This window comes from Panthera tigris, chromosome F2 (genome assembly GCF_018350195.1).
Source record: "Panthera tigris isolate Pti1 chromosome F2, P.tigris_Pti1_mat1.1, whole genome shotgun sequence".
NCBI classification, from domain to species: domain Eukaryota; kingdom Metazoa; phylum Chordata; class Mammalia; order Carnivora; family Felidae; genus Panthera; species Panthera tigris.
The window spans coordinates 42,344,077-42,370,938 of NC_056676.1; the positions used below are offsets into that span (position 1 = coordinate 42,344,077).

Consider the following 26,862-nt stretch of genomic DNA (forward strand, 5'->3'; position numbering starts at 1 on the left):
AGCCCAGGTCAGCACTGCATTTCAGTCAGACTGTGGCTTGATGCCTACAACTGACTTAAGTTTCCACTAATTTTCCATCGCTGATAGATGACAATAAAAGTGATATTCCTGTGACACATACCATGAGGCTGCCTAGAATAAACTAATTCATTGCCTTTGGGGGCCCAGAGCTCACAGTGAAAGTGGTAATGTTTGTGGAACACACTGGGGCAAACAGAAGAGCCTGCTCTTGGAGAGAGGTGATCTGCTATAGGCTTTGGCCGCCCCGGGCCCGATATCTCAGTACACCTTCATCCTTGAGGGCCTGTTGGCTGCAGAGCTCAGAGTTATAAGACTATGCAGTATATTACATATACATAGGGAATATATAAAGATATAGAATATTTCTATGTGTATATAGTAATTGGATTATTTATACATTTATAAGTATCTATGTCTAGATACACACACAGCCCAACAAGAACACCTGCAGTAAGAAAGCTAAGGTTGAGATGGGATCTTCTACCTTATGCTCTTTCCCTTGTCAGTGCCTTCCCACAGGAGGAGGAGCTTCTAATGTGACTGGTCAAAGCTTTTGCCTTACTGGTCAACATTTCCTTCAATAAGTACTTGTTCTGTTCTTTCAGTTTAACCTTCTTTGTTCCTACAATTAAGTTGCTAAATCAGAGTGTGCCGTATAGATCCAGACATTTTCTGGAGTGAGAGAGCAAAAGGCTTATCTTCCTCAGCTTGGTTCTCCAGTCAAGCTTTTACTGCAGGGCCTGCGCTTCTCTACCATCACTTTAGGGACACTTGCTTTCTGTTCTAGCTAACTGAACTCTCTGTGAGGAGCTCTCAGAGTTAGGACACCTTCAGGGAAGAGGAGATGTAACTGATAAGATTGGGTCCATGCCTTAAAACCCTAGGATTATGAGGCTATGTGTTGCCTAACCAAAGAACAATCATGCTTTATTGAGTAAGACTACATTTCCTGGTCTCCATGGAAGCCAGGTGTGGGTTTGCTCTGGCCAATGAAAAATAAAGAGAAATGTTGTTTGGGACTTTTGGGAAGGCTGCTTAAAAGGAGCTGGTCCAGCTGGAAGAAGCCCTTTTTTTTCCCTTCTGACTTTCCTCTTTCTTTTGGCCTACAGCTGGGATGTGATGGCTGGACTTCAGTTGCCATGTTGGACCATAAGTTAACTTTGAATATGAAAGCTATGCACTAGAATGGTGAAGCAGAAATATAGGAAACTTAGGCTCTGAAAGACATTGCAGAACCCTCATTTATCCCTGGACTGCCTGTCATTGAACTTTTTGTGTGTGAAAGCTAAATTTCTAAAATTTAAGCTAGTCTTAACCTGAGGGCTTCTGTTAAATAAAACTGAACAAAGGCCTAAGTGATCCAACCATCTTTTATTGTCGAAACTTCATCTCTAACTACTAATGGTTAAACGGCTGACACTACAAACACTGTCACCACCACTATCGTCTATGATATTATATAACTAGTAAACAGTCGAATCTCATCACCAACCACAAAATCCACCAACATTCCAGCAAGACTGAGCAAAATTCCTGTCCTAATCATGTCTCCCTTACATTCTTGAACTTCTAGGGAGCATATGAATTCCTGGCTACTTCCCTGCTAGAGAACAAGGGCGGATCACCCCAGACCCAGGAAACATGATCATAGGATAAGCACCCACAGCCTGGGTCACACCAAGAGATTGGGAGACAGTGATACAAAGGAGTCAGATCTGCCTGTCTGTGTACCCCACCGCTAGACAAATAGCCCAAATTCTGAGATTTGGAGGAATTCTAAGATACAGTGGCTGTTCAGATCATGCCTGAAGTGAATTTTTAACCACTATGCTGTCCCAGTGCTCAATCCAGGGTACTCCTACTGACAACTAGGTAACAACAACTACAATGTGCTGGCTAGGAAGTCACTTTCCAATTGATATAAGTAATCTTTAGAAATCAGATCATTGTTTTTTAATGAAACTATTATCTATTTTTTAATTTTCTTTTTTGTTAATGTTTATTTTATTTTTGAGAGAGAGAGAGAGAGAGAGAGAGCAAGTAGGGGAGGGGCAGAGAGAGAGGGAGACACAGAATCTGAAGCAGGCTCCAGGCTCCAAGCTGTCAGCTGCAGAGCCTGATGCGGGACTTGAACCCACAAACCCGCAAGATCATGACTTGAGCCAAAGTCAGACACTCCATCAACTAAGCGACTCAGGCGCCCCTTACCTATTTATTTTGAAGAACCATCTGTTCACTGCAGTGTCAGAGGCTCTTGCTCACTGGCAACCCACTCCCAACAAACTTCAAGTTTTGGCAAAATTGAAATCTGGAAAGAATACATAATTTTGTTTAAGCCTAAACCAAACATTCTTATAAGGTAAATGTCCATTTGCTCTGGACAGTAATTTTAAAGTAAGCAACATTAAAAGTTCTTTCTGGTGGGAATAAATTATTAACTGAGCCATCTAACCAAGGGCCTTGGATAAATTTAAATCTTCTACCATGATTTGAACACTAGTGGTATCCAATAAACATTATCTACTAGTAAGGAAAAAAAATAATAATATAACTCAGAAGCTAATTATCTCCATGGTTTTCTCAACTCATCAGAGATTTTAGGTATAAAACTGGAGATAAGGCAAGTCTCAAAATTCAAACTGAAACTCCAAGACTTTTAAGACAATCTCAACAGAGACAAGTAAATAATCCCCTGTGGAAATGAGAATATGAATTTCAAAGGAAAGGAGTGAAGACATTTGGCAGTTCAATTATTCCTTTCTTCCAACAAATTGGAACTGTAATTTCTGGAGAACTTACAAAAATTCAGAAAGTAAGGATCTAATCAAGAATTTAAAAAAAGAAAAGTTTAGGGCACACCTGGCTGGTGGTAAGTATGTTGGCATTCACAAGTAAATCATCAGGTCTTCTGGGTAAAGACACAAGATTCCCTCTGTTCCAAAGAGGGACAACCAAACATGGAGCCGTAGATGGCCAAATCGCATCATGGATGTAATCCTATTTGGTCATTGCCCTAGGTCAAGACTAAATAATCCTGTTAAACCTGTTTTAAAATTCCCTGGACACATACTATTGGTTTTCTAGCTGTTTCGAGATGAAAAAGTACATTAACTAGTCTCACATTCCTGCTGCTGAACCATTATCATGATTTTATTTATATATATATATACATACATATATATATATATGTGTGTATATATATACATACATATATATATGTGTATGTATATATATACACACACACACATATATATATATATATATATAGTTTATTTATATATTTATGGGGGAGAGAGAGAGAGAGACAGAGCAAGTGAGCAAGTGGGGGAGGGGGAGAGAGAGAGAGAAAAGAAATTCCCAAGCAGACTCTGCTATGTTAACAACACAGAGCCCAACAGGGGCTCCATATCACAAACCCTGAGATCATGACCTGAGCGGAAATCAAGAGTTGGATGCTTAACCAACTGAGCCACCCAGGCCCCCTCATTATCATGATTAAGGATTCCCAGTAGAGGTAAAAGAATAATCACTTGGAAATATGAATTTTTGAAAACAAAATTACATCAAGAGGTTCTAATTTCCACTCAGGTGATCATTCTCAGTTACATCTAGGAAATTCTGCCTCTAGTCAAAGATGACACTAATACATAACAAATATTTATTAAATTTCTTCTTTTTAAATCAAACACATTTTACTTCCAATAAGTTTGGACTACTTGGAAGGGTCAGCATTGTATCCTTTGTAATTTTGAATATCTGGATGGTAAAGAACTCATGGCTGTAAATGTTTCTCCATCCCTCAAACCTGAATCCTATTATTCTCCCTGCTTCCTCAACAGCTACGGAAAAGGGTAGGTTAAGCTTTCAGGGAATTTGTGAGTTGGCAAGGAAACAAATAAAGTATAAAAATGCAGAATGTAGATAAAGAGAGCATCCTGCCTTTAGGAGTCTGCAAAATCTACGAATTCAATTTTGGAACTGCCTGTATCTCCGGTTCAATTCGTAAAGTTTCCTCGAGCCTCAAACAATGCATACCATGCTACGAGAATTTATGAATCAGCTGCCGAATGAGTGAGCAGATGAGACTGGGCTCTGGATTCTACCAGATTGCATCCTAACTCCTTTCAAGGAAGTGGCTGACCCTGGCTAAGCCACAGTTTTCTCATCTGTAAGGCAGAGTGATAAGAATTAGGGTTTTCATAAAGATTACCTCATAAGATAATAGTAATCATAATAATAATATTCCTATGAACTCCTCAAGCATAGGGATTGTGTTTTTATTAACACGGTTTTAGTACAGTGACCATAGAACTAGACCAAGAACAAGGGATGTGCAGCTTCCATCAGACGCCATTTTAATATCTGTAAGAGTTGTAGCTCTTCCACAAAGGAAGATTATAGGAAAAATAAATAAATAAAGTCAGAAGAGGTTGTGGAAGAATTGTGTAAGGGCAGAATAATTCAATAAAATGGCAGTAATTTTAAAACCAAAGGCGAAAACAAAGATATGTCTTGGGGCACCTGGCTGGCTCAGTTGGTTGGGCGTCCAGCTTCGGCTCAGGTCATGATCTCATGGTTTGACTCATGAGTTCGAGCCCCACGTCGGGCTACTGACAGTTCAGAGCCTGGAGCCTGCTTCGGATTCTGTGTCTCCCTCTCTCTCTGCCCTTCCCCCACTTGTGCACATGTGTGCGCACTCTCTCTCAAAAATAAACATTAAAAATTTTTTTTAAAAAAAGGTAAGTCCTAAGATCATTAAATAAATGTGAAATCCAATTAATCAGTGAAGAAAGTTAGCTATAATCTTAATAAGGGGTGTGGAATTCAATTTACCCAACAAGGGAGGAAAAATTAGTTAATGACCTATCTTGAAACCAAGAGAGATCACCTCATAAAAGACAGGAGTCTGGAGTTCATGTAGTTAGTGAGTGTTAAAAGGGAGTTGGCATGTGGTCAGTGTCCCAGGGAGAATCCATCTCCTTTCTCAACTGAAACTTTTGGTAGATTTGCAGCCACAGTCGTCTGCTGAAATGGCCGCTCTACTTTGCTTGTGACACTACAATTTCAGGAGTGGGCTAATGTTTTTAACCCAAAGAAATTTTGGAATAGAGTACAAAGATTAAGTAAATCGAATCTCAATCATTAACACTGTGTACTACGTTCAAAAAAAGTTTTTTTTTAACTTTTTTTAATGTTTATTTATTTTTGAGAAAGAGACAGAGCATGAGTGGGAGAGGAGCAGAGAGAGGGAGACACAGAAGCTGAAGCAGGCTCTAAGCTGTCAGCATGGAATCTGACAAGGGGCTCAAACTCAGGAGCTGTGAGATCATGACCTGAGCCAAAGTCGGACACTTAACCGACTGAGCCACCCAGGTGCCCCAAAAATAGGGTTTTTTTTTAATTATTCAGACAATTTGTATATATTTGGTATTTAAAACATTTTCAAGCTTTAAAAAATGTTGTCTATTAAGGTATCTAGCAGGTTAGCCTTCTGAAATCAATTTAAATGGATAATTGGGTAACTAATTTTAGATTCATGATGTTAAGCCAAATGATATAAACAGTATTGAAATGCTTAAGAATCATCTTAAGAAGTTTAATTTATTAGCTTTACTTAAGAGGGGTTTAAATATATAAGAAGTTTCTTTTTTCTTATTAGAGAAATTTGAAGGGCTCTAAAAGAAAAATGAATATATTAAATTGATAAAAGCAGTGTGCAATATTTAAAGGAAGTCTATTAATTAGGTTTGTAACCAGAATTAAGGGAGGCTGATCCGTTCAATTTGAGTGGAAGAGGCATAAATCTAAGGCTCCCTTCAAAGTGCTTACTAAAATTATTATATTAACAAGTAAAATAGGATTTGTAAAATCATTCAGCATATTTATTGAGTGTATGCTATGTGTTAGGCATTATTTTGGATGCTAAGAATATAGCAATGAGTAAAAACAAGGGCAACAAATTCTTTATGGGGCCTACACTCACTAAACGTAAGAGCTTTAGAAAAAACTAAGTTATTAAATGTTTTTGCTTTAATGCATTGCATTTAATTTTTAAAACATTAGCTATAAATAGCGATGTACCTTAAAGGACATCAAAAAATTCACATTGACAGTTCTTTCCATTCACCCTGTATCTTTAGTGCCTAGCTCATATTCAGCCTCAAAATTGTGTGTGGCTGGAGTGTTGAATCTTCTATTTAGTCTTTGACATCACTCCCAAGAAATCTGAGTTACCCAAGGTTCTTTTCTTAACATGCAAATGTCTCCAAGGTTAAGGAACTAGGAGATATTTACATCTTCATGTAATTCAATCTGATCGTGTTTCTTCTACCATCTGAGTGAAGGAATAAACTTTCTGATGGAAGGAAGAGAGAAAAATAACTTTGGGGCTGGAAATATTTATGCAGAAAAGGGAAATCTCTGGATTGGGGACACACTACAGGGCAGGGCTGGCAGTCCCAGGGGTAGCTGGGGAGCTTGGGGAATTGGGTGAGGGATACAGAAAGAGTGGCGGAGAGCGCAAAGAATTCTCAACTATTTCAAAACCCACCTCCACCCAGGAAAGAGAAGAGCAAGAGGCTCTTTTTTTTTTTTTTTCTTTCTTTCCCAGGTGATTATCTGTCCCCAAAACCCAGAAGTCAAAATTGCTTTATTAAAAAGTTCCATTTGGGTAAATAAAACTTATGCAAAATGACATGGAAACTCAAACCAACATTATTGTTTCCATAGGAAAATGTTTCTCACCTTTACACAGACCACTTACAACCAATCTATTGAAACATAACCTATCTGTAAATTGACCATTATTGTGAGAACCCACTCACAAAACCACACCCAGGCAGTTCCAAAAAACCGCATTGACACTGCAGAAACCCAGCAATGACCTAAACTACGGGGTTTCCCGGGGCAAGCCTAAGCTAAGAACTCACTGAGCTTTGCAATCTGTACCCACATTTCAGCTTCCCCCACCCTAGCAGTCACACAATTCACATATTCCAAACCCGCACGCAGCGATGGTCGCCCCTGTGACAGCTCACCAACCTCCAGAATTGTGACTAATTGCAAATTCCCCACACTGACATTTAGGCACCAACCAGAGAGCAGGTAGATGAAGTTGGGGGAGAATTGTATAGGGGTTGATGCCTCAGGCTCTACAGTCTGAAAGAACTAGGTTTAAAACCTCAGTGCCATGCCCTGGCTACATGACCACTGACAGGTTGCTTAACCTCTCTGCACCTCAGTTTCCTGGTCTGTAAAATGGGGATAAAAATGAAACCTATATCATGGAGTTTCTGAGGGGTTTAAATGAAATAATGCACATACATCATTGTGCCTGACCTACAGCGAGGGCTCAGACTTGCACTTGTGTGTACAGCAAGTACGAGCCTGATTTACAGTAAGTGAACAGAGAACGTCTCATATCTTCTGCTTGCAGTCTGCCATACATGAAGACAGTAGTTACTGACATCTTGGTGGGCTTAAATAATTTACAGCCTTTTTCTCAACGTTAAAGAAGCCAAGAAATAATCCCAATTCTTATTTGGGGTCTTGAGATGCTGGAGTGCATTACAGGCTTTATCAACACTTTCTAAGAGTTGACGAGGATTTGGCTTTAATCTGGTAAATGAAAATTTCACGAAGAGTCATGGAAGAGTTATGAAGAAAAAGTGCAATGCTCTAAATGATGCACTTTCAAATAACCAGTGCCTTTCCAGACATTCAGTCCCATACTGGACCAAAATACCACTGACAACAGTTCCGTGAGAAAATGATTTTTCTAAATAGATCCATATAAACCAGGCTGAGTGATTAAGGGGGAAAATGAGTTTAATAATACAGTATTAGACTGCGTATCATCCAAGTAAAGTGTACTGTAAAAAATGTTTTGAATATAAAATTGACCTCCGGTAACTTTAGTGTTGTAAATACTTGTATTATAGTGAGGTAGACAGTTTAAAAAAACTCTCCATTAGACAGACTTAAAATTTTGTAATAATATTTAAGAAAATGATAACATTATGAAAGAATGAAATATCTGATTAATGCGTAACTTTGTACAACTCGAATATAAACTTTTAAAATATTAGAAACTATAACATTTGAGTGCATATAAGGTTTGTACATTAAGATGAATTGCATGCTGTCCATTTCCCCTTTGCACTTTCAGCCACCTTAAATAAACAAATATATACAGCCGTAACAGAACAACAGTGCATCCAAAGCAAATGTGCATTTTAAATTATTTCTCCTGGCCAAGTCTTTTTTTTTTTTTTTTTTTTTTTTTACTTAGCATTTTATATTAGCATTTTTTAAAACTCATTCTCACCCTTTCTTGGACAGTTTGTAGTTCTCTGAACCAAACAAGCAACAGGTTTAGATCGAGAGAGAGCAAAACCACTTAGGAAAAAACAAAAACTTTTTTTTTTTTTAATGGTTGGTACAAGTTCCCTTGTTTAAACCATTTCATGGTCAAAGCTAGGAAGGAAACTAATGCTGCAAAGGGCCTACATATGGGCAATGTTTGAAAATAATACTGGTGCAGGCTGGGGGAAAGTTCATGTTTCTGACAATCTGGGAATGGTATTGAAATTGTGTTGTGCTCTCTCCTGCTTCCTTTCGGAAGATGAATACCGCCCCTGCCTCCTCCCTCACTGTCCCTTCCCCATCTCCCACTCCAAGCTCAATGTAACACTTAGCTCTTTTCACAGTTTCTCATTACTAAGTTTTAAAAACATTGCCTAACTGGTAATTACAATCTGAAACAATTCTTTTGGGGGAGCCCTGGGCTATTGCTGGTTGGTAATCTTTCAGGAACGTTAGAGAGAGGGGAGAAAACATAGATTTTAAAGAAATCTACGGGCACAGGGACCTGTGTCCCCTTTCATCCTCTCTTCCCTGCTTCCGGCCTGCCCCCTTCTCCCCATCCTTCCTTGGGGCCCACGACCTCCCGTCCTGACTTCATCCTCAGCTTCTTGGCTCATTTCCCCTCCTCTGCACCTCTTACCTTAGTTACATAGCTTCCCGTCCCTACTCACTTTTTGTTTAACTGGAAAATCTCCTTCCCCTTAAAAGGGGATGTCTGAATTTTGGCAAATTCTGTTCAAAAAAATCAATTAGAAACAGACACCACAGAAGGGTTTTTCCTGGGTTACCTCCAGCCTGGCTAATACACCTCAGTGTCAGCCCCATCAGAGGCAGGCCTTGTGGTTTCTCATTATCCTTCAGGGGGTTCCATTTGGACTCATTCTTGTCATTCCATCCATACCAGTCCCCCTTTCCCCTACCAGAAAAAGCAACAGAAAGGACCTGAGCCCCCTTGAGTGAGATGCCGGTTGCCAGCTCCCTCTCCTGGGAGAGCCCAGGGCAGCCAGGTATAAAAGCAAGTTCTTCTAAAGCTAGGGCCATTCCTGGCTTTCCTGTTCCCGGTGCCAATTCCTCTATTTGAACACTCTTCTGCTTGGGAGGTCACAAGGCATAGGCTAGGCCATGGCCAGAAAAAACAAACAAACAAACAAAAAACCCACCTTCTTTACACGGATAGAAAACAATCAAACCAAGATGTGGTCAAAGGTGATTCTTCCTCCCACACTGTTTCTCTTCTTAAGCTACAAAATTTTCAATCCTTGGAGCGGTTGAGAAACAGGTATGCGTCTCCCCGCCCCCCACCTCCTATCAAAACCTGTGAGACACACAAGGAAATCCAAAGCCACAATAATAAAGAAAAAAAAAAAAAACTAAAGAAATCCTCCTTGGCTTGTTTTTCCAGGGTGGCCAGGCGAGGTGTGAAAATCCGTATCTCCCTCTGGGCTGGCAGGTGGAAGGTTCTGGGAAGGCTGCGCTCCCTCTTCTCCCACCGGGCTGCATGTCCAGGCTGTTCCCCCACCCTCTGCCTCCTCCAAGGCCAGCTCCAACTCCGCCTCTCTTTAGTCAAGCCTCCCCTGCGGTCAGGGGCCAAGGCAGCAGGAAAGGCGCCGCTACCTGCAGCCGCAGGACTCCACCACCATGTCCTCGTACTGCTTGTAGACCACGTTATTGCCGGCGTCGATGTACAGGATGCTGATGGGAGTCAATTTGGTGGGCACGCAGCAGCTGGGCGGGGTGGAGCCGGGATCCATGGAGTTCATCAACGTCTGGATGATGGCGTGGTTGGTGGGCTCCAGGTGCGAGCGCAGCGGGAAGTCGCACACGCCTTCGCAGTGGTAGGCCTCGTACTCCAAGGGCGCGATAATCCAGTCGTCCCAGCCCAGCTCCTTGAAGTTCACGTGCAGGGGCTTCTTGCTGCAGCGCAGCCTCGACTTCTTGCCATGCCGCTTGCCGTGGCGGCTGGCGAAGGCCGTGCGCCGCCGCCGGCGGCCGGGTGAGGGCAGCCAAGGCCCGGCGTCCGGGGCGCCCGACGGCGGCGGCCACGACCCCTCGGCGCCGGCGCCCGGGCCCGCGACCTCGGCCGAGCCCAGCTGCTCGCGCATCTCGGCGAACAGGTTCTTGCGCTGGGATCTGGTGAACACGACGAGCAGGGCGCGCTCCTGGGGGGGCCGCACCCTCCGGCCGAAGCCCAGACTCCGCAGGTCCGGGGGCGGTGGCTGCTGCTGCGGCCCCGGCGCGCGTGCCTCGGCCTCCCCAGCTCCCGGCTCGCCCCACGCGGCCCGCAGCTCCAAGCACAGCTGCTTCCAGGGCTGCTGGCGCAGGCCCTGCCACACGTCGAAGACTTCCCAGCCGGCCCGGGGCGCCCCCTGCGGGTCCAGGGTCCGCGCGTCCAGCAGCTGGGGCGACAGGCAGGGGAAGAGCTGCACGTGGAGCGGCCCGGCCGGCGGCCCCCAGGGCGCTGCGGGCGCCTGGCGAAAGAGCCGCAGCTCCGCGCCCACCAGCTCTTCTTTGTCTGAGAGCGTGGACACATCAAACAAATACTTCTGTCTCCGGAGAGGAGTGTGCGAGAGATCGTCTGCGAGATAAAAAATAATTACAGTCAGTTTCACTTAAGGGGGAGATCAGTCCGGTGCTCTGCGGCCGCCCCCGGGAGGAAAAGGGCGGGGAGCGGGGCAGGCCGGCTGGGAGTCCAGCTCGGCCAGCCCGGGGCCTGACCACCCGAGCTCCCCGCCTGGCCGGTGCGCAGCCAGAGGAGGGGGAGCATCGGGGCAGGCCCCCCTCCTCCTGTCAGCCGGGGGCTCCCAGGGCGGAAGTCGTTGGCTGCCGGAGAGGCGGCGGTGGCGGCGGCCTCCCCGGTTTCCCCTCCAAGGAGCCTGCGTAACCACTAATGTGCCCTTTGTGGTCGTGGACCTGGGCCGCGCTTCCCCTAGACCTCCTTTTGGCTGGCTGGCTCGTTCTCATCATTCACGTCTCGGTTCAAATGTCACCTCCTCCGTGAGGCCATCTTCGACCACCCTGATCTAAAGTAGCCTTCCTTGGTCACTATCACAGGACCTGGCTTATTATCTTCCCGGCACTTAGCATTATCTACAAACACTTGCTTATATTTGTCTCTTTAGTGGTCTTTCCCAGCAACATCCTGCCCCCCTCCACTGACCCATAGGAGCTAGGACCATGTCATGTCCATCTTGCTCACCGCAGCCGGTGCAGCTGTCCCAGCTGGAGTACATGCTGGGCAATAAGTGAGAAACGTAGCTATTCGCATTCTGGGTGCCCATTATAATCATCTAGAGAAGTTAATAATTACCAGTGCCAGGGCTTGCTTTAACCAATTGCATGAATATCTGAGGGTAGAGCCTGGGTACTGGGTTTTTGTCAGGTTTGTTTGTTTGTTTGTTTCTTTTTAAGCTCCAAGACAATTTGAAGATGCAGCCCTAGTTTAGACCCACTGGTCTGGGGGGATGTTGCTGCCCATTAGACAGTTTTGCTGAAGCATTTAGGCCCAACACAAAGCTGACAGATTGAAGATCGACTATATGATCTGTTCCTTCCTTCCTTCCTTTCTTCCTTCCTTCCTTCTCCTTCCTTCCTTCCTTCCTTCCTTCCTTCCTTCCTTCCTTCCTTCTCCTTCCTTCCTTCCTTCCTTCCTTCCTTCCTTCCTTCCTTCCTTCCTTCCTTTCTCAAATTCACCTACCATTTTAACAACAAACAAAAGAGCAATGAAGCTTTCAGAAGTCTGCAGGGGGCAAAGGAACAAACACACACACACCAGGCATCTATCCATTGAGAAGATCCCTCAGTCAAAGAGAAATACACCAGTAAGGAGAATACCTCAAACACACACACACACACACACACACACACACACACACTCTCTCTCTCTCTCCCCTTCACCCACCCACCCAACTTGAAATCTTCTTGCTTTGCAACTCATCTTGAAGATTAAATTTTTGATTACAAATAAGAAAAAGAAATTTGGGGCACATGATGGCAGGGGGTGGGTGGCGGGAATAACAAGCTTTTAAAATCCAAGATGAATTCTTTGGGACCAAGGCACAACTTGACTTCTTTTTTGATGCATTTGTGCATGAAGCCAACCCCACTTCAATGTGCAAGGCGGAAAGCTAACCAGATTTTCCTGGGCTGCCTTCTCATAAAATATTTACAACCCAGCAAATACAAAAATCCCCAAAGCCCCCAGCTTTCCCCAGAAGCTAGTAAAGTTTGGTTCGATTTCAATAGTAAAAGCGTCACTGGGTCCTGGGTCCGACCCTCCCTGCCTATCCAGATGTAGCCCCAGGGCACTGGGTCTGGAGCCTCAGCCACACCCAGTCCCCACTCTAGGCTGACTGCATGGCTGGCTACCTCACTCTAACGCACAAGTCCTGACCTGAGATGGAGCTGTGGGAAGGGTTAGAGAGGTGAAGAGGGAAAAGCTGCTGGAGGCGGTTGATTTATGGAAGCCAAGACCTTCAAACCGGCCAGGGTCACATTAAAATCAGTGGGAACTCAGCACACTTTCTTCTCCTCCTTTAAAGAAACCTGTGTCTGACAACCCTCAGCCACCACCCAGATCTCTGGACCTATTGCCTTAGGCTTCACTTTCTTGCCTCTCATATTTCTCTCTCCCTAAACTAAGGGTGTGATGAGATGGACAAACAGAAGGCATTTGCTGCACCAGCTAAATATTGTGAGGGCTGATGTATTTTTCATCCTTACTTTATCCACAAACACAGACCAGTTCTGTAAGGTAGATATTCTTATTGTTCCCATTTTACAGGTGGGAAAACCAAGGTTTGGGGAAATTAAGTTAATTACCAAAGTCTGACAGCTAATAAGTGGTGAAGTTGAGATCCAGACTTAGGTCTGTTTAATTCCAGAGTTGGAGCATTTAGCCCCTAAGCCCCATTGCCTCTCCATTGTAGTCCAGGTACTAGAGTTTAAAAGCAACCAGGAATGGCTGGGGTATAAGGGATGGGGGGATACAGTCCAAACTGTATTTTCAGGGCTTGCTAGGAATAAAACATGGACTCCTTAAGGAAATCATTTCCATCCCTGCTTACATAACTCTTGAGACAATTTGTCACTGGCTGGAGAGCATAGAAAGGTGCAAAGGGTAATGATTTATTTATATATCTCTCATGAAACATGGAGAAAGCAGCCTATTTTGTTTCTACTCTTTTTTTTTAAGTGTGGGCTAATAATGGTTAGTCTGCACAGCTGAATTACTTTTCTCTAGTTCTCAAGAGGTGTCAGAACAGAAGAAAGCATCTGTAGAGAGAGGGTTCTACTGATTGTGCAGCCTTGGGATTTCTGATGGTCTTTCTAGCAAGATCAGCCAGCTCTTAATCTTTCCAGGGCTCAGGGAAAGAGTGCAAATGGGGGCTTCAGTCTAACCTGCTCCTTTCTCTTTCCATCGCAGCTCCAACAGCCTCACCTGCACCAATGTGGACTCCCTTGCTCACAGGTGCAACAGGTGTAAGCTTCCAGGCATATATCTGGGGCAGATACACTCTTAGGAGGACAAACCTAATGAAGAAGTTGTCCAGGCGCTTGAAGGGGACTCTGGGCTAGTTGGGCAAGAGCTCTATGGTTCAATGACCACAGTAGAATAGTAGCTCTCAAGGCCACTAAACCTGTAGAGGCCCCTTAAGTCTGCACCATCAGCACCACACAGCGTCAAGCTTCTTAGAAATGCAAATTCTCTCAAGTTCCAGAGGTTTCTTATGGAGCCTAGAAAATGCATCTTTCTGAAGCTCCCAGGCAATCCTAATTCTGCTGGTCTGGGATCTCACTGTAAGAGCCATGAATCTACATGAGCATGTCCCCTTGGCTCCTTAGATTCCCCACCATGTGGGGTGGGGCACCACTGGAGGTGAGGCAAAACAGGGTCCTCCAAAGCACAGGACCCAGGGCAGACTCTAAGGTCGTACTCACTAGAACCAAGTCACTATTCTTCCCAGCTCCTTTTTGCCCCCCACAGCCACCCCCACATTTTTGGTACTCTTTCAGCTACATGTACTCTCACTGGGTCTCCAGAACCTCTAACCCCTGAACAGAGGGTCCGAGAAGGTGGCTTCTCTGTGCAGCTCTCCTACAGACCACATTCCCCACCTGTCTAGACCTGCTCTGGGGCCATGCATCACAGAAATCGCCCAAAGGAGGCATCCAACCTGGGGAGTGCACACACCACCATCCCCTGTGACCCTGAAGACAATTTGACTGCTGACCTGGCATCAGAAAGCCTGGCCTTGCCGTCATGGCCACCTCTGGGTAGGAAGCCAGCCCTTCACACTCCCTTCCCACAAGCCTCCTCTCCCACCAAGTCCTGTATAAATGAGGACTGATATCACCAATTGACCCTCTGTCCCATCCTCCTCACTAGAAACATGAACCTTCCCTTCTGTTTGTGGTACTTTCTTACATCCTGGGAGGGAATCCTAAGGTTTCCACCTTTAAATTGAAATCAATCAGTAATCATGGGAGCTTTTTATTTTGCTTTTAATTTGCACCGACCTGGTTTGTTACAGCTTGGCTCAGACTCCAGTTTACTCGGTGTTTGTTGAGTATTAGACGTACAGACCTTTCGAGTTACAGTTGCTGGATTTGTGCCTATCAACTTTCCCAGGTGGGTGGATGGAGGAAGGAGGGGGAGGGGAGAAGGAGAAGGGACAAACATCTGTATACTTGAAGAGAAGTCTTCATAAATAGGTCAGCCGTTTTTGAGTTAAGAGCAAGTTGGTAAAAGGCTGAGGACACCTCAAACATGTACATCTAGTGTGGAATTTGACAAACAATTTAAAAAGGAAACAGATGAAGGCACAAGAAAAAAACGAATCACTTGCAAGGTAGGGACTGTAATGCCCATTTTAAATTAGAAAACTGGCCTAGAACGGTAAAGTCATCAATGCGGGGTCGCAGTCTCAGTACGTGGCCGGAGAAAGCTAAGAAACAAACACCAGATGGGAAAGGAAAGGTTGCCCACAGCACCAAAGACCCGACACCCAAGAACCTGAGCCCCAGGAGGGCGGCCTCGTCGAGGGACTCCAGGCGGCAGGAAATGCGCCCCGAGGGTCCCCCAGGGCTACTCACGCTGGGGCCAGCTCCGCTGGGCCACCCAGTGGAGAGTTTCTGAAAACCCGCAGTTTCATTTGGTTTGGGGCGGAAAGCTCACACACTGCATTTTTTCCAAGACATTCCTGAGATAGGTACACAGCTTGAGGTCCCGCTTGAGAGTCCTTGCGGGGATTTTTTTTGTCTCTCGCCCCTCACCCTTCCAGGGTGCCCCCGCGGCTCCAGCTCTCTAGGCTCCTCAGTGCGTGCCGGGCTCTCGTCCTTTGCATTTGAGGTGACCCTAGAGGGCCCCACTCGCCTCCACCCGACACCCCGCCACGCGTCCCACCCCACGTCCTCCAATGGTACAGATCCTGCGACTAGGCAGGGGCTCAGAAAGCCGAGATGATAGTGGACTTTCCCACCCCCACTTCCCTAGGTGGGGTAGGGGGGAGTAAGAAGGGGCGGGATAGTCACCCATCTTTACAACTAAAACTCCAGACGTCTTTGCAGCTAACCCTTTCCCCCAACCCCCTCATTTTTTGGCCAACAGCCGCACTGAACGCGTATGGGGCGCGCCTTTGTGGCAGGCCAGTGCTTGGGCTTTGATGGCCTCTGTCCCTGAATCCTCACCGCTGGCGGTGAGACCCGTTCGACTTTACACTCATTTATGGATGCAGAAACTGGGATTCTATGAGTTATCTTCACTTGCCCAATGCCTTGCCACTAGTAACGGACAGGATCTGAAGGTCTTAATTCTATCCGAGGCCCTCAGACCTGTGGCCACGCCTCTTCCAGGGCACTCGTTGGGCGGTGGAGCAAAGAGGGAAGAAAGACACGCAACGCAGATTCATCACCGATGCCATCAATTCAAGGCGAACTGGGTTCCCCAAGGATTTTTTTTTTTTTTTCCTTTACTAGAAGGAGGATCTCCAAGCAGGAATTTCACGGTTAGATTGGAAGTCACTTGCTGCCTAGTTACTCAGCTTCAGCACTGCCTGAGGTGCCAAAGTCGACAGGTTAGAAACACAGTCAGATGAACAGGGTGAGTAAAAATGAGCCACCAGCCCTCTCTCCTGGGGCGTGAAGGCCTCTGAGTAATTTGTGCTCCAACGATTACCCTCTCCTGGGACACAGTAATATCTTGAGCATCCTCCTGTATTCTTGTCCTGAGTCCTGCCTCTGTTGAGATTTGTTGCAAACTGCTGATCTCACGAAGCCTCCTCACTGAGGTGCAGATTCAAGAGGCCATCCACGCAATTCACCCTCCATAGGGTGCACTTGCTTGACCATCCAGAATAGAAATCATGATAGCAAACACTATCTATTGTGCATGATCTAAATCCTTATAACAACTCATTTAAGCCTCAAAAGTAACTATGAAAAAGAAAAGGATATCACGAGTATGCTCATGTTATGGACCAGAAAGCTTCACATGCAGATTGCTGAATGGTAACTTGCCCAGGATACTAAGAGGTAAACATGGCCATCTGGGTCCGAAATCTGTGCCACCACCCTGGACATCCTAGCCCTTGATCTCTGTGTCTGGTAGAAACTCTGAGAAGGCTCCTGCTCTTTCATGCAGCCCATGCCTGGGGGAAGAGCATCGGTTTCTAGTCTCTAAGAGTAAATCACTTCCTAAACAGCAGAACTGAAGGGATGTTAACAGTTGGACTTTTGAAAGAGAACTTACAGGGAAACAATTCTCTCATCTACAAAATGAGGATAACATCAACTCACAGAGTCACTGCGGGAGGGGTGGCAAATGAGAAGAGTAGGAAAGACATTTCTCTGAAGACGCATGTGAATGTTAGTTACTACTGACAATGTGGAATTAGCACAAAAGTCTAGAGTCTAAGAGACATAGATTTGAATCCTGACCTGTAACTTAGCGGCTGGATGACCTTGGATACTCTAGGTCGTATAATCTCTCCCAGCCTCATAGGCCTCATCTTGTAAAATGGGAGAACCACCCCCCACCTTGCAGAGTCATTGTAAAAGTCAGAGTCAAGCAGCCAGGGCCAGCTGTACATGACACACAGAAGCACCCAATGAACACAGCCAAGATTACTGTAACCACCCAAATCAGGTAGGCAAAAGATGCACCTGCACTCCTCTTGGTCTTCTTTGAGGAGATGCAGTCCAATTGTTTCCACAGGATTTCCAGAAGTGAGTGAAGGAGAGGTGCTGGGAGGAGGAGAGAAGCAAGGGCTTCCAGTTTCTATTCATCTGAGGTCCAGTGAGGGGCAAGGCCTATAGGGGTTGTGGCTTCACCCCCATCACACAGACCCTTTTCAGTGCTCCTGTCATTATGTCCCTCCACCACCAAGGTCTCTCTCACAACCTCCAGGTGGGCAACCAACCTCCAGCCAGAATCTCATCAAAGATAGGTCTCTCCTAGCAGGTTCCCTCCTCTGTGGGTTCAGGACCAGTGCTGGCCCATATGCCAATCCTGGCATTTGGTTCCTGGCTGGGCAGACCCAGCCCAGACAGGCCTGGGGGTTAGTAGCCTTCCCCACCCCTCACTTCCCACTTTGGAGCCCTTTTGTGGGGCATGATCTGTCCACAGAGGCAATCGGGGTGGGGATGAGGGTGATCTTCACAGGGCAAAGAGCCAGGCACATTTGGTCGGGAAGAGGCCCAGCCACTGAGTCACCTGAGAAGGCTCTATAGGTCGGTGTGTGTGTGTGTGTGTGTGTGTGTGTGTGTGTGTGTGTGTGTGTGATCACCACACAGTCAACCATCTAGCTTCTTTCTAGATCTCTTGGCTTCCCCAGTGTTTTCTCCAATAGCTGGCCCAGAATTTGTCAGCTTGTTTTCCTCCTTTCAAAGACCAGAGAGGCCTCAGGCGGGTCCTCCACGGAATCTTCAGAGGCTTTTCCAGCCTCTCTCCCAAGCCTGGCCGACTGGCACCCTCCTCCCTGCAAAGAGTCTGGGCCTTGTAAACCCCATACGATTCAGCAGGTCTGGTGGCCAGCGGGGATCCCACAGAGAAATCCCAGTGTTCGAGTACCACACTTGGGTCCAACGTGAGGAGGGGGAGGGAAGGCGAACCCTGAATGCCACCCGACTGAACTTTGAACTTCCAGCACACCCGGAGCCTCAGCACAGCCTTCAATGGCAGAAGGCGAGGTTCTGGCGGGAGAAGGCGGCCAGCCCTCCCAGGGAGCACTGGGCACTGCGCACCCCCAGCAGGACTCGGAAGGCAAAGAAGCTTCAAGGAGAATCCTTTCGTTTCTCTAAAATGAAATGGATTCATTTGTAAAGTGGTGTCCAAGGACTTAGTGCAAATGCTCTTGGCTACGAGTTCTTGAGAGGGGTTCAAGAGCCAGAGATTCAAAGCCTAGATCAAGAACACTTCACAGGCGTCTCTTTTCACTGCAGTCTCACCCTGGTCTCCCAAAATCTTAATTTGACATCACTGCAGATGAAATCCAGACGGAAACTTGGTACCATTCCCTCATGCTGTAGCTTTTGTCCCCAACTTTCTGCGGAGTCCTGCCGTCCTCCGCAGGTCACTGCCCTTCCCTTGGAGTTGCGCACGCAGGGCCCGGACCGGGTTGATCTGCCAGGGGCCGCCCTCGCTGCCCTGTTGACCAGCAGGGTCTCTGGGAGCCCACTGGAGTGACACAGACCCAGGATTGGCCAGGAGGATGAATTGCCGACGTGAACCAGCCTTCCCGGTTGGAACATGATCGGGCCTTTTGATTAGAGAATTTTGAGATCAAAAGTAGAAGAAAAGGTTCCATTTTATTTGGTTTCTCCTCCCTGACCAGTTCTCAGGTTGCAGGTGTGGAGAGGGGTTCCAACCGGCGTGTTGTGCGGACAGGATAGGACCTTCGGCGTCCAGGGGTCCTGCGTAGGAGAAACCTCAATGGTGTGTCTTCTTTAAAGGGTTGGGATCGTGGAAACTCTGCTCCAATGAGTTTACCTTGAGCTGACTTCCAAAATAACGTCGCACCAAAATGAGATTCGCTGTGGCAGCTATGGACCATAGGCCAACATCATTCAATTTTCCTCCCCACGGGGCGTAGGAGCAACAGTTCTGTGAAGTGGGATGAGGGCTGGACCATCTTGCAAAGCCAGATTTGCAAAGCGGGCGCAAGGATTCTCTTTGGTTCTCACGTTATTTAGGGAGAGTACGGGGTAGGGGGCCGTATAAACCACCCGGGATCCCAAAACCAACCCTCCGCGCAGCTCCTGCCCCCACTTTCCGCTCGGCTCACTCAGCTCCACCGGCGTCCGCCTGGGCCACAGGCCCGCCCCTCTCCTCTCCAGCACGCCCACTACCCGGTCCCTAAGCCGAGCTCCGCCCCCAGACACCCCGGCCACTGGCTGCGCCGCGCGCGCTTCTCCGGGAACGCTGGCCAGCGCGGCCCGCCGCCCGCCGCCAGTCCCTCCTAGCTCCCGCAGCTTCTCACCCCACGCCGACCCAACCCTCTGCCCCCAGCAGCGCTAGTGGACGGTCCTGGAAGGCAGGGAACAGCAACCCTGGAACTCGTTAGGCCTACGAGGCCCGATTTCATTCCTGTAAACAGAGGGCACCACTTAACTGCCATTGAGCTTAAAGCCAGGGCTTTGAAGGGAGACGGGGGTAGTGTGGGGTGCTTGATGCCCCCAGCCACGAAATGACGCGGAGAGCCACAGTCCCGCTTGCCATACGTCGCGGCCTCCGCTGGGATACTGTCCCCAGATCTAGACAGCATCCTTCGACCAGGGTTATTCTGTACCAGAGGACTTATTGAATTAGTGCCCTTCACTTCCCTTAAAAGCCCCCCAGGGGTTATTGTTGATTTGCTCTGCGTCGTTTAAAGCACGCAGCAGTCCCGGCAGAAAGCAAACGTTTTCGTTCTGCCCTCTATCTTTTTCCCGCCCCTCCGTCCCGTTCTCTTCTCCTTCTCCCTACACCGCCCCAGAAAGACGACACCAATTGCTAGGAGGTGTGCCGCCAGAACCCAGAGAACTGAGACTGGGAGAAAAAACCGGTTGCGTTAGGACCTCCATCTATGCAACGCCCGCGTTCCCCGCGGGTCCGGGCGACGCGCAAGCGCTCGGGTCGCAAGGGGGGAGGTTTCGTGTCTTCTTTCAGCTTGCGGAAGGGATTCTCAAGGCCTGTCGTGGGCTGTGGCTTAGGTAACTTGTTTTTTGGTTTTTGTTTTGTTTTTGTTTGTTTGTTTGGTTGGTTGGTTGGTTTTCTTTTAGCGTGGAGGAAAGGCAAGGATGTTTGGGCACGTTTTTCGATCCCCTCCCCCACCAGCAACTCTATCGCGCAAACTCGAAGAGCCCAAGAGCCTCCCGCGCCGGGGAAAACGTTCAGTGTCCCTGTCAAATTAGCCTCCCCTGCAGAGGAAGCTCGCCCAGAATTCTGGCCACACTCGCACTCTCGCTGCAGAAGACACTAGGTGTTCTTAGCTTACTTGCTAAGGCGGCCCTTGTAAGAGTCTTCAAAGGCCTTAGGGCCTTAGGGAAGGGGGTGACAGTAACTGATATTTAACAGCAAGCCAATGGCTTAGGTGTTTGTGGTTTGTGGCCTTGAAAATGTTTTAATCCTTCCCGCCAGAAGAGAAGAACAAACTTCTGCTTTAAAGCTTCCTTCCCTCACCCTCGGCCTTTTCCCAGGACCTTCCAGTCCACCGGCCTGGTAGAAGATCATGAACCTGGACAGCAAAGCAAACCCCACGCGGACGCTCACTCGGGCGCGCCCTCACGCGCACACTCTGAACGCTCAGCAATCCTTTTCCAAGGCTGTTCCCTCTTTCCGGGGAAATAAAGCCTAGATTGGAACCTTCTGCCGGCTTCCTCACTTGGCCGTCTGGTCTGCATTAGTGTTTTTATAAGGGACTCAAACAAATCGAATACAAGGTCACCAAATAATTAACAGTTGTGAATTCCCTCCGTCCCCATTAAAATACTTCCCTGCTTATATTTCATTTTCCGTTTGCCAACGACAACAGGGTCGGGGCAAAAGCGCTGCTGCGTTGATTACGCCACTCTGCGGCCCAGATCCACCCAGAAACTCGCTGTTTTGCATAAACATGCTGTGCCGGACAAACTTCAATCGCGAGGGAACTCTGCAGCTCTGAGAATGCCCTCCTCGCGGCCCGGCTATCCCCACAATTGTCCTGCCCTGCCCTCTGATAATGGAGACCCACAAGGTAAACCAAGAAGGCAACAGTCAACGGCAGACTTTCCAGCGATTCATTTCTAGGGTGTCAAGTTCCTCAAGGATGTTCCGATCTCATTTTTGGTTTTTAATCTGTCCCCTACCGCCGCCTTTCTGAGAAGGCTATTGTAACAACCACCACCACCACCACCAGGGAAAAAAAAATTTTTTTAAAGAGTCTTATTTCCAAATCATCTGGAAACCAAACTTACAGCAGTATTCCTAGACTCATTTTGGTTTCTTCCAAAACCAAGGGGGAGGTTTTTTCCCCCCTTGTTTATGTGGCACTTCTAACTACAAAGCTGAGAGTTCCAGATTTGTTTCTCTCTTTCTCTCATCCTCTATCTCTCAGCCATGTTGAGTTCATAGAAGTTCTAATTGTCTCCCTTTCCCAGGCCCCAGGACTCCAGTACTAGTGGCCTTTGAATGGTTATATCATGTGCTAATTGCAATTTCTCTGTATCCACACTGATCTATTCTGATCTTACGACTGTACCAGCACAAACGTGCAGTTTCCATCTTTGTGGATCCAAAGTCATTGCAAGAATTTGTAAACATCAGGGATAATGTGGTTTGTGCCTTTACAGAGACTACAAAGCACAGCACAGATTCAGACCATCAAATCCAAAGATCTGCTCCAACTCCAAACTGGTTCTTAGAAATCATAGAATATTGGACCGGGTGGCAAATCTGCCCCCCTCCCTTTTTTTGTTCCCGCTTCCTGCCACCATCCTTTAGAAACTTTCTCACCCCTTATCCTATCCATATAGTGTCATCGTTAAGTACGCAAGATCTAGAATTGGATGTGTGCTTCACCCCTCACTCTGTGTGACCTTAAGCAACTTGCTTAACCTCTCTGTCTTCCTTAATTCACCTGTAAAACACTGTTTATAGCACTTTCCCCAGGGATCGTTGTTAGAATTAGATGAAATAATTCAGGTAATAGATTTTAGCACAGTACTTGGTATACAGTAAATGCTCAATATATGTTGGCTATTATTATCACCCCTAGATGCTGGAAGAGCAAACCGAAAGGAGGGACCTTTTTTTTAAAGTTGCAATCAGGTCTCCTCATTAGGTGTGTGTATGGGGTGGGGAGAAGGTGGCAAGGGTGAGGTAACAGAGAACGTGCTATCTTTATAGACCCAAAGCGCTCTTCATTCACTTCCGAACGAATTTATCCCTACTCGCCCACTCTTAATCGCAAGCTTGAGGGGTGACTTTTGAGGTTCCGGGGTTCCCGGGTGAGGAAGGCTTTTTACAAATACTGTAGGTAAGTAAGGAGTTCCTGCCTCCCGGACCGGCTTCAGGACTCCTTGCATTTTCTTTGCTCCTCCCCCTGAGGGACCCTGCAGCTCCAAGCCGAGCCTGCCGCATTCGACGGCGATTTAAACATCCCCGAGGCAAGGCGCCAAGTTAGCGCGGCGGGCCCAGCTCTCGGCTGGCCGCTGCTCTCTCCTACTTGCCCTGCCATCCACGGGTTGGGGGAGGGGATGTAGCAGGGTTTGGCGCGGTTCAGAGTCCCCACGTGAGAGGGGCGGAAGTCCTCGCCAGGAGCCGGGGATGCGCGGCTGGCGGGTCCCTTCCATCACGGGAGACTAGACACCGTTTGATGTGTTATGACATGAACCCTCAATTAGATCGCTGAGTTGAAACACTCCAATCAGGGGCCCGATGCTAAGCAAGCCCCGGAAGGTCCAGCCCGAGGTCACCGCCGGTGACACATCAAATCAAAATCAGTGAGAGGGAAAGTGAGGCTTTCCCTTTATCAAGCTGGCGCTGTAGCCCGCAACGCAACCCCTCCTCTGCGCGCCCCCTCCGGCCTCGAGCTCCGCACGCCTTCGCCCCCGAGCGGCGTGCGACGAGTCGCACAGCCTTCCCAGTCAACTAACTGCCTTTCTCCGCGTTTTCTGGGAACCTGAGAGAGTGGAGGAGACCGCGCCTTCGAAGCTGAGGTCCAAGTGGTCACTCCGCGTCTCCTCCGGCTGGGGACCGCGTTCCAGAGTTGAAGCCGACGTCTGGGTCTTGGTCCCGCTAGCCTGGAGACCTGGCTGGGGAACAGAGGCCCCCAGGCCTGGGCGCGCAGCCAGTCCCTTTCCCTACCTCCGGCGCCCGGGGCGCCCAGTGCGGTGCCCGGGGGGAGACTGCAGCGCCAGCAGTGGAGAAGGGAGGCCGCGTCGGCGCGGGAGCTGAACCCTCCAGAGACCTCCCACTCCTGCCTGCACGCCACAGGCTTCGGTAGACACCTCCCGACAGCCTGCAGGGTCCCTTGGTCCCGGGCCAAACTCGGAGGGCGCAGCTTACGAGTTAGGGGTGCCTGCTTGGGGGAGGGGCGGAGACTCTTGCCACTTCCTTTGGGGAAAAGAAAACAGGCGCCCAGCCTCCCGCCAGCCTGGGCCTCCGGGATTTCTTCCCCTGGGAAAAGGCCTCTTAAGCAATTTTCTCTGAGCTTCTTTAGTGTCCCCACCAGGGAAGTGTAGGGTAGTCTTTGACTAGGGTAGCAGAGAAGGCGGACGGTAAACAGGATTTAGAGGGAGGGAGACAACAGACGCAGGGAGAAGACCGGGTGGGGGGAGGGGGCGAGCTGCGCTGCCGGCACCGAGGTTGGGGATCCAGTTGCAGCGATACGAAGAAGCCACGTGTGTCTGCAAAGGTGACTTTAGTAGCCCTAAAATCACCATAAAATAGCCGGCGTTAATTTGCTGCCTGGACCTTTCAGCAGCTCATGAACCTCGCTGACCTCGGCTGCAGCAGCGAATCCAGCGTGGGCAGGAACCCTGGTCTGCAAGGAAGGTGGCTGCAAGGGTGGAGGCTGGGGTCTGAAGCCCGGGAAGAGCCCGGGGCTCGGGGGCCGTTAGCCTCCTCCGAAAAGGTCCGAGGACCTGCGTGTATTCAAGGCAGGCCGAGCGGAGCAGCCCTGTCCGCCTGAACCCTGGCGCTCGCGGGTTCCTGAGCGACCCCACTTTCACTGACCTGGAAGTAGGAGGAGGGGAACCGGTCAAAGCCGCGGAGCTAAGTCTGGGCAGGATGGTGGAATGGATAGCTGCCCCCAAATCTCGCTCTCTTTTACCTCCTCCTCCCTTTCTTCTCGACTCCTTCCTCCCCTTTCCCTTTTCTTTCCCTTTTCTCCCCTCCTTTCCTGCCTCCTTCCACATTATTGTCTCTTTAGTTGCTGAGTTCCTGGTGCCGGTGGATCCCTCCTCAGTTTCTGGGGGCCATGGGGAGAGCGGGGTTCTCTTGAAGGCACTCACCACGTGGGCCATCCCGGGTGGCAAGGAGCTGGTGCACGAGTTTCCGCAGGCACCCACTCATGCACCCACGCCCTCGGAGGGGACCACGAATAGGGCCCCTGGGAGAAGCTCAAAGAGAGGAGCGATGCCTGGCCGGGAAAGGTGGATGAACACATCCATGCACCCATATGGATTAAGTACCAACAAACCCCAAACTTAGTTGTCCTGCCCCTGACCCGCCCTGCCAGTTGCTCGCGGCTGCCTTAGCAGAAACGACCAAGTTGACGCCTCGGAGCCGCAGAGAGCACGCTGCAGGAGCAAAAACGCCCGAGGGCGCGGGGCTCCCTCCAGACTGTTAATACCCCCCACATCCAGCGCTGGGGTGAGCTGAGAACCCTTGCTGCGGCTGGGTCGGGGCAATGCCAGACGCCGCTCAAGGACTCGCTCCTCCGACCGCGGGACTTGCTTCTGCCGGTTTTTCCCGGAGCGAACGGGAGCTCGGGGCTTTACAACTGCTCACTCGTGCCCCAGGGCCCTCCCGGTCGGCCACCGCAGCTCAGGCCTTGTACCGCGCACCACGCACACCCCGAGACCCCGTGGCAAGGGTGCCGTCAGTCCCCGCCGCGTCCCCTCTCCAGACCCAGTGATTTGCCTGCCACCTCCCGTCCTCCACGCTTCCTCCACCAGCCACCAGACGAGCGGCCACCACGCTGCTTTCTGCAAAAGACAAGAGAAAGAAAGACGAGAGAGAAGGAAGGAAGGGAAAGAAGGAAGCGAGGAAGGGAGGGTTGAAAACTGGAGTCAAATCTGCAGCTGCAGTCACAAACTTATTCGGGCTTGAGAAAAACAATTTAAGAAAAGAAAGGGGGAGGCGTCCAGAGCGGAATGGTAATTCACAAACGCAGCCTCCTGCCAGAGCCGAAGCAGCGCCCTGGCTGCGGAGTTCCAGGGAGAGAGGAGTGGGGCGTCTTCTTTGCCACTTACCTAGTCCCCTGTCTACAAAGCTAGTGATCGTATTAGCCGACTTGGAAGACTGGAAAAAGCTGGCGTTGATGCCCAGCTTCTCGGCGATGGAGTAAGTCCTGTAGATTGACAGCATGTACTCGTGGGGCACCACGCGTGGGCCCCTGCCGGGGGGCTCCTGCGCTTCGGGCTGCTGCGGCGGCCGCCGCCGGGGCTCATCCTGTGGCCGCGGTTGTGGCTCGTGGCGCTGCTGGGGCTCCCCGGCCGTGGCACTGTCTCGTGGCGCCCGCGGTATCTTCCCTTCCTTGCGGCTTCGCATTCCCTTGGCGGAGCCCAGCTCCGCGGACGACGAGGAGGATGAGATGGAAGCCTGCTGGAAACCGGGCAAATCCCACAGGAAACTGATGAGGAAGACGGCCGACAGCAGGACTCTAGGGGTATCCATGGCGAGCGAGTGGCAGCGTCTCCCAGAGAGGCGGCGGCGCAGGGCGTGAGGGGCACGGAGCGGCTGGACAGCGGCCGGGGCCCGGCTCCTCGCGCGGACTCAGAGTGCAAGGAGCCGGGTCCCAGCCACACAAACCCCGGCCCTGCCACGCCCCCTCCCGCCCCTCGTCGGGAGGGGAGGGGTGGGGGGAGGAGGGGAGCGGAGGGTGGGAGGAGAGGCCGGTGGTGTGGCCAGGAGGTGTGGGGGAGAGGGGCCGCGGTGTGCCGGTGTGGCTGGGAGACGCAGCGCCCCCGCGGGACGCGCGCGGGGTTGCCGGGCGGCGTGCGCAGAGCGGGCCGGGAGCGCTGGGCCAGGGAAGGCGGGCGCGGTCGCCCGGCGGCGAGGAGGCCAGGAGCATCCGCAGCGCCAGAGTCCCCCTAGCACCGTCGGAAGCTCGCCCCCGCCCCCTCACCTCCCCCGCAGCGCAGCGCGGGCGCTAAGTCCTCTCCCGCTGCCTCCACTGTTCGGGGAGCAAGCGGCCCCGGAGGAGGGAAGCGGCGGCGGCGCCCCCCAGAGACTGCTCCCGGCAGGCGCGTCTGCAGCGGACTGCGCTCTGGCTCTGGCTGGTGATACCTTCCTTCCTC

The 26,862-nt window shown here is 49.4% G+C and overlaps 1 protein-coding gene across 1 annotated transcript; it reads right to left on the reverse strand.

Moving 5' to 3' along the window:
• Positions 1-9,995: 9,995 nt before the first annotated feature.
• On the reverse strand, positions 9,996-26,239 carry GDF6 (growth differentiation factor 6). Its single transcript, XM_042973579.1, has 2 exons — positions 25,816-26,239; positions 9,996-10,960 (listed from the first exon to the last, which is right to left on the reverse strand). The coding sequence occupies exons 1-2, from the start codon at positions 26,237-26,239 to the stop codon at positions 9,996-9,998; spliced, it is 1,389 nt and encodes a 462-aa protein (XP_042829513.1).
• Positions 26,240-26,862: the final 623 nt, after the last annotated feature.